At 45.6% G+C, this 14,227-nt stretch overlaps 1 protein-coding gene across 1 annotated transcript in view; it reads right to left on the bottom strand.

Moving 5' to 3' along the window:
* LOC122548771 (SCO-spondin-like) overlaps positions 1-14,227 on the bottom strand; it is a 130,753-nt gene that overhangs the window by 53,374 nt on the left and 63,152 nt on the right. The window contains exon 6 of the mRNA XM_087986793.1: positions 10,316-10,443. Coding sequence (XP_087842919.1) covers positions 10,316-10,443 — 128 coding nt within the window. The remainder of the gene's footprint in view (positions 1-10,315; positions 10,444-14,227) is intronic.

Genomic DNA, 14,227 nt, shown 5'->3' with positions numbered 1-14,227 from the left:
GTTTGTTGATGGAGTTTGTGGATGAATGCCATGCCTCTAGGAATTCCTTCACTGTTCTCTGTCTGGCTTGCCCTATGATAGTAGTGTTGTCCCAGTCGAATTCATGTTGCTTGTTGTCTGCGTGTGTGGCTACTAAGGAAAGCTGGTCGTGTCGTTTCGTGGCTAGTTGATGTTCATGTATGCGGATTGTTAGCTGTCTTCCTGTTTGTCCTATATAGTGTTTTGTGCAGTCCTTGCATGGTATTTTGTAGACTACGTTAGTTTTGCTCATGTTGGGTATCGGGTACTTTGTTCTGGTGAGTTGTTGTCTGAGCGTGGCTGTTGGTTTGTCTGCCGTTATGAGTCCTAGGGGTCGCAGTAATCTGGCTGTCAGTTCCGAGATGCTCCTGATGTATGGTAGTGTGGCTAGTCCTTTTGGTTGTGGTATGTCCTCGTTCCGTGTCTTTCTCTTAGGCATCTGTTGATGAAGTTGCGCGGGTATCGTTTTTGGCGAATACCTTGTATAGGTGTTCCTCTTCTTCTTTATGCAGTTCTGGTGTACTGCAGTGTGTTGTGGCCCTTTTGAATAGTGTCCTGATGCAGCTTCGTTTGTATGTGTTGGGGTGGTTACTTTCATAGTTTAGGACTTGGTCTGTGTGTGTGGCTTTCCTGTATACCCTTGTAGTGAATTCTCTGTTCGGTGTTCTCTGTACCATCACGTCTAGGAATGGGAGTTGGCTATCCTTTCCTTCTTCTCTCGTGAATCGAGAGAAACACTATATAGGACAAACAGGAAGACAGCTAACAATCCGCATACATGAACATCAACTAGCCACGAAACGACACGACCAGCTATCCTTAGTAGCCACACACTCAGACAACAAGCAACATGAATTTGACTGGGACAACACTACTATCATAGGGCAAGCCAGACAGAGAACAGCTAGGGAATTCCTAGAGGCATGGCATTCATCCACAAACTCCATCAACAAACACATCGACCTGGACCCAATATACCAACCACTACAGCGGACAGCTGAAACTGACAACCGGAAGCGGCAGGGACAGACCACTATAAACACTGGAGGAAACATCAAAGAAACGCTTCGCAGGAGGCTCCCAAGCACTGATGATGTCGCCTAGCCAGGGGACGAAAGGTTTGCGACAAAAACTTCCAGCTCGGCGAGCAGAACCACAACAAACTTCTATCATGTTGCCCCTCATCCTTTGTTCAAGTGAAAACAAACCAAGTTTGTCCAATCTCTGCTCATAGCTAATACTCTCCAAACCAGGCAACATCCTGGTAAACCATTTCTGTACCCTCACCACATCCTTCTAGAAGGGTGATGACTGCAACTGTACACAATATTCCAAAATGGCCTAACTAAAGTTCTGTACAACAGCAACATGACTTGCCAATTTTTAAACTCTACGCCCCAACTGATGAAGGTAAGCATGCAATAGGTTTTCTTAACCACCTTATCGAGTTACATTGCTACTTTCAGGCAGCTATGGACATGTATGTATAGATCCCTGTGTATGTTGATGCTACTAAGGATTCTGCTTTTTTTACTGTATATCTCCCTCCTGCATTAGATCTCCTAAAATGCATCACTTCATCTTTGTCTGCATTAAGCTCTATTGTCATTTTTCTGTCCAAGTCTCCAGCCTATCTATATTCTTCTTATAGAGTCATTGAGTCCTACAGCAAGGAGACAGGCCCTTCGGTCCAAACTGGTCCATGCCAATCAAAATGTCCATCCCCATTTTCTACATTTGGCCCATATCCTTCTAAATCTTTTCCATCCATGTATTTGTCCAAATTCCTTTTAAATGTTGTTAATGTACCTACCTCAATCATTTCTCCTGGCAGCTTATTTCATATGCGTACCATCCTCTGTATAAAAAAGTTGCCCCTGAGGTCCCCTTTTATTCTTTCCCCTCTAATCTTAAGCTGAGGCCCTCTAGTCCTCGATTCCCCAAGCTTGGGAAAAAGACTGAGTGTGTTCACCCTATCCATGCCACTCAGTTGCCACTCAGGTGGATAGAGCTTGTAAGAAGGCCTATGGTGTATTAGCGTCATTAGCAGAGGGATTGAATTCAAGAGTCGTGAAGTGATGTTGCAGCTGTACAGGACTTTGGTTAGGCCACATTTGGAGTACTGTGTGCAGTTCTGGTCGCCTCACTTTAGGAAAGATGTGGAAGCTTTGGAGAGGGTGCAGAGAAGATTTACCAGGATGTTGCCTGGAATGGAGAATAGGTCATACGAGGATAGGTTGAGAGTGCTAGGCCTTTTCTCATTGGAACGGCGAAGGATGAGGGGTGACTTGATAGAGGTTTATAAGATGATCAGAGGAATAGATAGAGTAGACAGTCAGAAACTTTTTCCCCGGGTACAACAGAGTGTTAAATTTAAAGTGAAGGGTGGAAGGTATAGGGGAGATGTCAGGGGTGGGTTCTTTACCCAGAGAGTGATGGGGGCATGGAATGCGCTGCCTGTGGGAGTGGCAGAGTCAGAATCATTGGTGACCTTTAAGTGGCAATTGGATAGGTACATGGATGGGTGCTTAAGCTAGGACAAATGTTCGGCACAACATCGTGGGCTGAAGGGCCTGTTCTGTGCTGTATTGTTCTATTTTCTATGTTCTATGTTCTATGTTCTATGCCTCTCATGATCTTATACACCTCTGTAAGGGTTCCCCTCAGTCGCCTACGCTGTAAAGAAAATCATTCTAGCTTGTCCAACATCTCCCTATAGCTCAGACCATTGAGTCCTGATAACATCGTTGCAAGTTTCTGTTGCACTCTTTCCAGTTTAATAAGATCCTTCTTGTAGCAAGGTGACCAAAACTGAACACAATACTCCAAGTGCGACCTCAACAACGTCCTGTACAACTGCAACATAACTTGCTAACTTCTATACTCAATGCCAGTGTGTCAAAAGCCTTCTTCACTGCCCTGTCTACCTATGACTCCACTTTCAGAGAATTGTGAACCTGTACTCCAAGGTCCTTCTGTTCCACTACACTCCGTTAGGCCCTACCATTCACCATGAAACTCCCTACCTTGATTTGACTTTCCAAAATGCAAGACCTCACACTTATCTATAGCAACCTGCATTTGTCATTTCTCAGCCCACTTCCCCAGCTGATCAAGATCCTGCCGCAGTTACTGATACCTTTCCTCACTTTCCATGGTACCATCTATTTTAGTGTCATCAGCGAACTTACTAACCATGCCTTATACATTCTTATCCAAATCATTGATATAGATAATAAATAGTAATGGGGCCAGCATCTACCCCTGAGGCACTCCACTAGTCACAGGCCTCCAATCTGATAAGCATCCTTCCTCTATTACCCTCTACTTCCTATCATCAAGCCAATTTTGCATCTAATTTGTCAGCTCCCCCTTAATTCTTTGCGATCTAACCTTCCAGAGTAGCCGAGCATGTGGAACCTTATCAAAGGCCTTACTGAAATCTACATAGACTATGTCTACTGCCCTGCCCTCGTCAACCTTCCTGGTCACTTCATCAAAGAACTCTAACAAATTTGTGAGGCACTATCTCCCACGCACAAAGCCTTGCAGACTACCTCTAATCAAACCCTGTCTTTCCAAATGCATGGAGAAAGTGAGGACTGCCGAAGGGCTTATGCCTGAAAAATCAATTTTCCTGATCCTTGGATGCTGCCTGACCAGCTGTGCTTCTCCAGCACCACATTCTTCGACCCTTTCCAAGTGCATATACATTTTATCCCTCAGAATCTTCTCAAGTAACTTACCCGCCACAGAAGTTTGACTTGCTGGCTTACAGTTCCCAAGCTTTTCTTTGCTGCCCTTCTTGAATAAGGGCACAACATTCGCTATCCTCCAGTCTTCTGGGACCTCACCTGAGGCTAACGATGATGAAAAATATCTGCCAGGGTCCCCGCAATTTCTTCTCCAGCCTCTTGCAGTGTTCTTGAATCTATCTTTTGTGTCAGTTTGCCATGTGGGAGCTTGTCAAAGGCCTTCCTAAAGTTCATGTAGACATCATCTACCACCCTGCCCTCATCAATCATCTTTGTCACTTTCTCAAGTTTGTGAGACACGACCTCTCCCGCATAAAGCCATGCTACATATCACTAATAAGTCTAGATTTCTCCAAATGTGAATAAATCCTATCCCTAAGATTCATCTCCAATAATTTCCCTACCACTGACGTATGGCCCTCCAGCCTATGGTTTCTCAGATGATCTCTGTTGCTTTTCTTAAATAAAGGAACAATGTTGGCTGCTCTCTAGTGCTCTGGGACCTCTCCTGTGACTAAAGAGGATATAAAAATTTTGTACAAGACCCCAGTAATTTCCTTAATGCTATTCAAAATGCCCAACACTTTTTTATGTTGAGAAGCAGGCAGTGCAGGGATCCCCTGTGGTCGTTTCCCTCAACAATAAGTATACCGCTTTGGATACTGTTGAGGGGGATGGCCTAGCACGGGTAAGCTGCAGTGACCGGGTCTCTGGCACGAGGTCCGGCTCTGAGGCCCAGAAGGGAAAGGGGGAGAGGAGGAGAGCGCTAGTTATAGGAGACTCTATAGTTAGAGGGACGGACAGGCGGTTCTGTGGACATGGGCGAGACTCTGGGATGGTTTGTTGCCTCCCGGGTGCCAGGGTCCGAGATGTCTCGGACCGTGTCTTCAGAATCCTTAAGGGAGAGGGTGCGCAGCCAGAAGTTGTGGTGCACATTGGCACCAACGACATAGGTAGGAAGAGGGGTGGGGAGGTCATTCAGGAGCTCAGGGAGTTAGGCTGGAAGCTAAAAGCTAGGACAGACAGAGTAGTCATCTCTGGGTTGTTGCTGGTGCCACGTGACAGTGAGGCAAGGAATAGGGAGAGGGTGCAGTTGAACACGTGGCTGCAAGGATGGTGTAGGAGGGAGGGCTTCAGGTATTTGGACAATTGGACTGCATTCTGGGGAAGGTGGGACCTGTATAAGCAGGACGGGTTGCACCTGAACCAGGAGGGCACCAATATCCTGGGGGGTAGGTTTGCTAGCACTCTTCGAGGGGGTTTAAACTAATTTGGCAGGGGGATGGGATCCGGACTTGTAGTCCAGCAAGTAGGTTAGCTGTTTTTCAGGATATCCAAGAATGTAGGGAGGCTGCGGAGAAGGTAGCACTGACAGAGAATACCTGCGGACACAGAGATGGGCTCAAGTGTGTATACTTCAACGCAAGGAGTATCAGAAATAAGGTGGGTGAACTTAAGGCGTGGATTGGTACTTGGGACTACGAGGTTGTGACCATCATGGAAACGTGGATAGAAGAGGGACAGGAATGGTTGTTGGAGATTCCTGGTTACAGATGTTTCAGTAAGATATGGGAGGGTGGTAAAAAGGAGGGGGGGGTGGCGTTGCTAATTAGAAATGGTATAACGGCTGCAGAAAGGTAGTTTGAGGGGGATCTGCCTTTGGAGGTAGTATGGGCTGAAGTCAGAAATAGGAAAGGAGCAGTCACCTTGTTGGGTGTTTACTATAGGCCCCCCAATAGCAGCAGAGATGTGGAGAAACAGATTGGGAAACAGATTTTGGAAAGGTGCAGAAGCCACAGGGTAGTAGTCAAGGGCTATTTCAACTTCCCAAATATTGATTGGAAGCTCTTTAGATCAAGTAGATTGGACGGGGCGGTGTTTGTGCAGTGTGTCCAGGAAGCTTTTCTAACTCAGTATGTAGATTGTCCAACCAGAGGGGAAGCCATATTGGATTTGGTACTCGGTAATGAACTGGGACAAGTGATGGGCTTGTTAGTGGGTGAACATTTTGGTGATGGTGACCACAATTCTGTGACTTTCACCTTGGTTATGGAGAGAGATAGGTGCGTGCAACAGGGCAGGTTTTACAATTGGGGGAAGGGTAAATACAATGCTGTAAGACAGGATCTGAGGAGCATAAATTGGGAGCATAGGCTGTCAGGGAAGGATGTCATTGAAATGTGGAACTTTTTCAAGGAACAGATACGATGTGTCCTTGATATGTATGTACTTGACAGGCAGGAAAGAGATGGTCGTGTGAGGGAACCTTGGTTGACGAGGGAGGTTGAATGGCTTGTAAGGAGGAAGAAGGAGGTTTACATAAGGTTGAGGAAACAAGGTTCAGTAGAGCGTTGGAGGGATACAGGATAGCCAGGAGGGAGCTGAAGAAAGGGATTAGGAGAGCGAAGAGAGGGCATGAAAAATCTTTGGCGGGTAGGATCAAGGATAACCCCAAGGCCTTTTATGCGTATGTGAGAAACATGAGAATGACAAGAACGAGGGTATGTCCGATCAAGGAGAGTAGTGGGAGACTGTGTATTGAGTCGGAAGAGATAGGAGAGGTCTTGAATGAGTACTTTTCTTCAGTATTTACAAATGAGAAGAACCGTATTGTTGAAGAGGAGAGTATGAAATGGACTGGTAAGCTAGAGGAGATACTTGTTAGGAAGGAAGATGTGTTGGCATTTTGAAAAACTTGAGGAAAGACAAGTCCCCCAGGCCTGATGGGATATATCCTAGGATTATGTGGGAAGCAAGAGAGGAGATTGCAGAGCCGTTGGCAATGATCTTTTCATCTTCACTGTCAATGGGGGTGGTACCAGGGGACTGGAGAATGGCGAATGTTGTGCCCCTGTTCAAAAAAGGGAATACGGATAACCCCGGGAATTACAGGCCAGTTAGTCTTACTTCGGTCGTAGGCAAAGTGATGGAAAGGGTACCGAGGGATCGGATTTATGAGTATTTGGAAAGACACTGCTTGATTAGAGACAGCCAGCATGGATTTGTGAGGGGTAGGTCTTGCCTTACAAGTCTTATTGAATTCTTTGAGGAGGTGACCAACCATGTGGATGAGGGTAGAGCAGTGGATGTGGTGTACATGGATTTTAGTAAGGCATTTGATAAGGTTCCCCATGGTAGGCTTATGCGGAAAGTCAGGAGGCATGGGATAGAGGGAAATTTGGCCAGTTGGATAGAGAACTGGCTAACCGGTTGAAGTCAGAGAGTGGTGGTAGATGGTAAATATTCAGCCCGGAGCCCAGTTACAAGTGGATTTCTGCAGGGATCAGTTCTGGGTCCTCTGCTGTTTGTAAATTTTATTAATGACTTGGAAGAGGGAGTCGAAGGGTGGGTCAGTAAATTTGCAGACGATACGAAGATTGGTGGAGTTGTGGATAGTGAGGAGGGCTGTTGTTGGCTGCAAAGAGACTTAAATATGATGCAGAGCTGGGCTGAGGAGTGGCAGATGGAGTTCAACCCTGTCAAGTGTGAGGTTGTCCATTTTGGAAGGACAAATAAGAATGCGGAATACAGGGTTAACGGTAGGGTTCTTAGTAAGGTGGAGGAGACAGAGGGATCTTGGGGTCTATGTTCATAGATCTTTGAAAGTTGCCACTCAGGTGGATACAGCTTGTAAGAAGGCCTATGGTGTATTAGCGTTCATTAGCAGAGGGATTGAATTCAAGAGTCGTGAGGTGATGTTGCAGCTGTATAGGACCTAGGTAAGGCCACATTTGGAGTACTGTGTGCCTCATTTTAGGAAAGATGTGGAATCTTTGGAGAGGGTGCAGAGGAGATTTACCAGGATGTTGCCTGGAATGGAGAATAGGTCGTACGAGAATAGGTTGAGAGTACTAGGCCTTTTCTTATTGGAACGGCGAAGGATGAGGGGTGACTTGATAGAGGTTTATAAGATGATCAGGGGAATAGATAGAGTAGACAGTCAGAGACTTTTTCCCTGGGTACAACAGAGTGTTACAAGGGGACATAAATTTAAGGTGAAGGGTGGAAGGTATAGGAGGGATGTCAGGGGTAGGTTCTTTACCCAGATAGTGGTGGGGGCATGGCATGCGCTGCCTGTGGGAGTGGCAGAGTCAGAATCATTAGCGAACTTTAAGCGGCAATTGGATAGGTACATGGATGGGTGCTTAAGCTAGGACAAATGTTCGACACAACATCGTGGGCCGAAGGGCCTGTTCTGTGCTGTATTGTTCTATGTTCTATGTTCTAGAATATCAATATACACCTCTCTAGAAGCACAATCCACCATATTCTTCCCCTTTGTGGACACTGATGCAAAGTATTCATTAAGGACATTACCCAATTCCTCCTTTTGCACACCTAAATTCCCTCCATTGTCCTTGAATGGATCTGTCCTTTGCCTAGCTTCCCTGGTTATGATCTGTTGGAAATCTTTATCACAGAGGGCTGTGGGAGCTAGGTCTTTTGAGTATGTTTGGATTACCCAGTGGTGGACAGGATTATCGGGATGGGGTTGGTAAAAGCATGTTTTTGAAGCATGAAGTGTTCAATCAACAATGATTGTGTTCAATGATGTACCAGTCTCGAGGGCTGAATGTGTGGTACTGGAAAAGAACAGCAGGTCAGGCAGCATCTGAGGAACAGGAGAATCGATGTTTCGGGCATAAGTCCTTCATCAGGAAGGGCTTAACCCTGAAATGCTGATTCTCCTGTTCCTCGGATGCTGCCTGATCTGCTGTGCTTTTCCAGCACCACACTCTCAACTCTGATCTCCAGCATCTGCAGTGCTCACTTTCTCCTTAAGGGGCCAAATGGCCTATTCCTATGGGATGGGTAATAAACACTAGCTTAGTTGCAACCTATGAATGAATGAAGAAAAAGTGCCACTTATGAGTCAAGGCCTGAATGTTCCCTGGGACAATGATGTACATACACTGCTGTGTTTTAATCATTGTTTAACACAGATACACCCTTCTAATAGCAGGAAGAGCAAACAACACAGCCTGTTTATTTCAGGATATTTCACACAATTGCTCAATAGACGCTTTCCACATAAGGCTCAGCAACTTTTAAAAATCCATTAATTGGATGTGAGTATCGCGTGCCCAGAAATTTCTTTTCCATTTCTGATTGTTCTCGAGAAGGTGGTAGTGAGCTGCCTTCTTGAACCACTGCACTCCACCTGCTGTGGGTTGACCCACAATGCCCTTACCGAGGGAATTCCAGGATTTTGATGCAGTGAGACTGAAAGAACAGTGATAATATTTCCAAGTCTGGATGGTGAATAGCTCGGAGGGGAACTTGCAGGGAGTGATTTTCCATTGTACCTGCTGCTCTTATCCTTATGGAAGTGGTTGTGGTTTTGGAGGTGCTGTCGAAGGATCTTTGGTGAATTTGTTCAATGTATCTCGTAGATAGTATACACTGCTGCTACTGACCGTTGGTGGTGGTGGGAGTGGATCTTTGTGGATGTGTCTGAGATGGTGTCAAGCTTCGAGTGTTGTTGGAGCTGCACCCAACAGGCAATTGGGGAGTATTCCATCACACTCCTGACTTATACCTTGCAAATAGTGGACAGGAGGTGAGTTATTCACTGCAGTATTCCTAGTTTCTGACTTGCTTTTGTAACCAACGTGTTTATTTGGTGAGTCCAAGTGAGTTTCAGGTCAATGGTAACCCTCAGGAAGTTGATAGTGGAGGATTCAGTGATGGTAAGATCATTGTATGTTTGGGGCAGTTGTTAAACTTTCTCTTATTGGAGATGGTCATTGCCTGGCATTTGTGTGGCACGAATGTTACTTGCCACTTATCAGCACAAGCCTGGATATTGTCCAGGTCTTGCTGCATTTAAACATGGACTGCTTCAGTATGTGAGGACTCATAAATGGTGCTGAACATTGTACAATTATTAGTGAGCATCCTCACTTCTGACCTTATCAAGAAGGCAAGGTCATTGATGAAGTAGTTGAAGATGGTTGGAATTAAGAAAAACTGGTTGAATGATGTTTGATTGTCTTAAAAATCTACCTGGTGCTTTGATACACTTAATGGAATCTGTCGTCTTTACCAGTGATCAAGGAGTCAAGAGCCAGCAGTCACAGCCTAAGGATAAAGGGGTAGGCCTTTTAGGACTCAGTTGAGGAGAAATATCTTCACCCAGAGAGTGGGAAGTCTGTGCAATGTTCTGACACAGAAAGCAGTTGAGGTCATTAAATATTTTCAAGAAGGAGTTTCATAGCTAAAGGAAGCAAAGGATTTGGGGAGAAAGGAGCAAGAGAGGAGTACGTTAGATGAACAGCCATGGTGATATTGAATAGTGGAGCAAGCCCAACGGTTGAATGGTCTATTCCTGCTCCTATTTGTTATGCTTCTAACTGGTCTGGGCAACGTGTACCTCCAGATACTCAACAACATGGTTAACACTAAATTGCCCTCGAAAATGACCGATCAAACCACCCAGTTCAAGGTCAACTGTTGGAGGCCGAGCCATTGACAACCACATCTTCATGGAAGAACCCAGAAATTTATGAGCTTAGTTGGTATTATCGAACAAACAGACTCACCTGCCCCAGTGGGCAAAGGCATCCAGGCTCACAGGCATCCTGCTGACACTCTGTTTCAGACCGAAGGTCTGAGCAGCTATGTGGGCAAATATTCGCGCATTTACTGAAGGTCTGGTTTTGTGGACAACCTAGAAAATGAGTAGATGAGATTTTAACCAAAGACCACTGTAACAAAACTTCATCTCAATGATTCCATTGTAGAATTGATTTGTTGCTTTAAATAACACCTTGTATCAACACACAGTTTTTCTTCAGGTCCCCCAGAACATTTGAATTGAACCTGCCTCCCCCACACTCTCAGATAATACATTCCAGACCCTAATGACTCGCTGAGGGGAAAAGGTTTTTCTCCTGTTATCATTGATTCTTTTATCAGTCAGCTTAAATTCATATCCTCTCATTCTTGATTCCTCCAACAATGGGAACAGTTCCTTCTTATTTATTAGCAGCAGCAACAGGCATACCTAAAAATGAGGTGTCACCCTGGTGAAGCTACCATACACCAATACTTATGTGCCAAACACAATAAGCAGCAAGTGATAGATAGAGTTAAGTGAGCAGATCTAAGAGTTACGGGAGCAGATCTAAGCTCTGCAGTTATAGAACAGAGAACAGTAAAGCACAGTTTAGGCCCTTCGGCGCACGATGTTGTGCCGAGCATTTATCTTAATCTAAGATCAACTTAACCTACACACCCCTCAATTTACTGCCAGTCATGTGTTTGATCAGCAGCTGCTTAAATGTCCCTAATGTCTCTGACTCTACTACCACTGCTGGCAGTGCATTCCACACACCCACCCCTCTCTGTGTAAAGCACCTACCTCTGACATCTCCCCCATACCTTCCTCAAATCACCTTAAAATTATGACTCCCTCTTGACAGCCATTTCTGCCCTGGAGAAAAGTCTCTGGCTATCTACTCTACATCTATGCATCTCATTACCTTGTACACCTCTATCAAAACACCTCTTATACTTCTCTCCAGTGTGAAAAGCCCGATCTCACTCAACCTCTCTTCATAAGACAAGCCCTCCAATCCAGGCAGCATCCTGGTAAATCTCCTCTGCACCCTCTCCAAAGCATCTACATCCTTCCGATAAAGGACAAGAACTGGACACAATATTCCAAGTGTGGCTTAACCAGGGTTTTATAGAGCTGCAGCAAAACCTCGCAGCTCTTAAACTCAATCCCCCTGTGAATGAAAGCCAAAATACCAGATGCCTTCTTAACAACCCTATCAACTTGGGTGGCAACTTTGAGGGAACCATGTATGTGGACCCCAAGATTCTGCTGTTCCTCCACACTGCCAAGAATCCTGTCTTTAGCCCTGCATTCAGCCTTCAAATTCAACCTTCCAAAATGAATCACTTTGCACTTATCCAGGTTGAACTCCATCTGCTACTTCTCAGCCCATCTCTGCATCCTGTCAATGTCATGTTGTAGCCTGCAACAGCCCTCGACACTATCTACAACACCATCAATCTTTGTGTCATCGGCAAAGTTACTAACCTACCCTTCCACTTCTTCATCCAAGTCATTTTAAAAGAACTACAAAAAGCAGAGGCCCAATAACAGATCCCTACGAGACACCACTGGTCACCGACCTCCAGGTGGAATACTTCCCATCCACCACTACTCGCTGTCTTTTTTTGGCCAGCCAATTCTGTATCCAGATAGGCAAATGTCCCTGTATCCCAAACCTCCTTACATTCTGAATTAACCTACCATGGGGAACCTTGTGGAAAAGGATATGGAAGATATAGACTGTAGGGAAATAAATGGTTACATCTTGCAAAATGTCCATATTACAGAGGAGGAAGTGCTGGATGTCTTGAAACGGGTAAAGGTGGATAAATCCCCAGGACCTGATCAGGTGTACCCGAGAGCTCTGTGGGAAACTAGAGAAGTGATTGCTGGGCCTCTTGCTGAGATATTTGTATCATCAATAGTCACAAGTAAGGTGCCGGAAGACTGGAGGTTGGCAAATGTGGTGCCACTGTTTAAGAAGGGCGGTAAGGACAAGCCAGGGAACTATAGACCAGTAAGCCTGACCTCAGTGGTGAGCAAGTTGTTGGAGAGAATCCTGAGGGACAGGATGTATATGTATTTGGAAAGGCAAGGACTGATTAGGGATAGTCAACATGGTTTTGTATGTGGGAAATCATGTCTCACAAAATTGATTGAATTTTTTGAAGAAGTAACAAAGAGGCTTGATGAGGGCAGAGCGGTCGATGTGATCCATATGGACTTCAGTAAGGCGTTCTACAAGGTTCCCCATGGGAGACTGGTAAGCAATGTTAGATCTCATGGGAGAACGAGCCATTTGGATACAGAACTGGCTCAAAGGTAGAAGACAGAGGGTGGCGGTGGAGGATTTTTTTTAGATTACTTACAGTGTGGAAACAGGCCCTTCGGCCCAACATGTCCACACCAACCCGCCGAAGCGCAACCCACCCATACCCCTATATTTACCCCTTACCTAACACTACGGGGAATTTAGCATGGCCAATTCACCTGACCTGCACATCTTTGGACTGTGGGAGGAAACCGGAGCACCCGGAGGAAACCCACGCAGACGCGGGGAGAATGTGCAAACTCCACACAGTCAGTCACCTGAGGCGGGAATTGAACCCGGGTGTCTGGCGCTGTGAGGCAGCAGTGCTAACCACTGTGCCACCGTGCCGCCCAGTTTTTCAGACTGGAGGCCTGTGACCAGTGGAGTGCCACAAGGATCAGTGCTGGGTCCTCTACTTTTTGTCATTTACATAAATGATTTGGGTGCGAGCATAAGAGGTACAGTTAGTAAGTTTGCAGATGACACCAAAATTGGAGGTGTAGTGCACAGCGAAGAAGGTTACCTCAGATTACAACAGGATCTGGACCAGATGGGCCAATGGGCTGAGAAATGGCAGATGGAGTTTAATTCAGATAAATGCGAGGTGCTGCATTTTGGGAAAGCAAATCTTAGCAGGACCTATACACTTAATGGTAAGGTCCTAGGGAGTGTTGCTGAACAAACATAGAACATAGAACAATACAGCACAGAACAGGCCCTTCGGCCCACGATGTTGTGCCGAACATTTGTCCTAGCTTAAGCACCCATCCATGTACCTATCCAATTGCCGCTTAAAGGTCACCAAAGATTCTGACTCTACCACTCCCACAGGCAGTGCATTCCATGCCCCCACCACTCTCTGGGTAAAGAACCCACCCCTGACATCTCCCCTATACCTTCCACCCTTCACCTTAAATTTATGTCCCCTTGTAACACTCTGTTGTACCCGGGGAAAAAGTTTCTGACTGTCTACTCTATCTATTCCTCTGGTCATCTTATAAACCTCTATCAAGTCACCCTTCATCCTTCGCCGTTCCAATGAGAAAAGGCCTAGCACTCTCAACCTATCCTCGTACGACCTATTCTCCATTCCAGGCAACATCCTGGTAAATCTTCTCTGCACCCTCTCCAAAGCTTCCACATCTTTCCTAAAGTGAGGCGACCAGAACTGCACACAGTACTCCAAATGTGGCCTAACCAAAGTCCTATACAGTTGCAACATCACTTCACGACTCTTGAATTCAATCCCTCTGCTAATGAACGCTAATGAACAAAGAGACCTTAGAGTACAGGTTCATAGCCCCTTGAAAGTGGAGTCGCAGGTAGATAGGATAGTGAAGAAGGTGTTTGGTATGCTTTCTTTTATTGGTCAGAGTATTGAGTACAGGAGTTGGGAAGTCATGTTGTGGCTCTACAGGACATTGGTTAGGCCACTGTTGGAATATTATGTGCATTTCTGGTCTCCTTCCTATGTGAAAGGTGTTGTTAAACTTGAAAGGGTTCAGAAAAGATTTACAAGGATGTTGCCAGGGTTGGAGGCTTTGAGCTATAGGGAGAGGCTGAACAGGCTGGGGCTTT

This window comes from Chiloscyllium plagiosum, unplaced genomic scaffold (genome assembly GCF_037043375.1).
Source record: "Chiloscyllium plagiosum isolate Xiang-an unplaced genomic scaffold, Cpla_swu_hap1 HiC_scaffold_4, whole genome shotgun sequence".
Classification (NCBI taxonomy): Eukaryota; Metazoa; Chordata; class Chondrichthyes; order Orectolobiformes; family Hemiscylliidae; genus Chiloscyllium; species Chiloscyllium plagiosum.
Note: the sequence above shows the minus strand (reverse complement) of the source record. Positions and strands in the feature narration are given on the sequence as shown.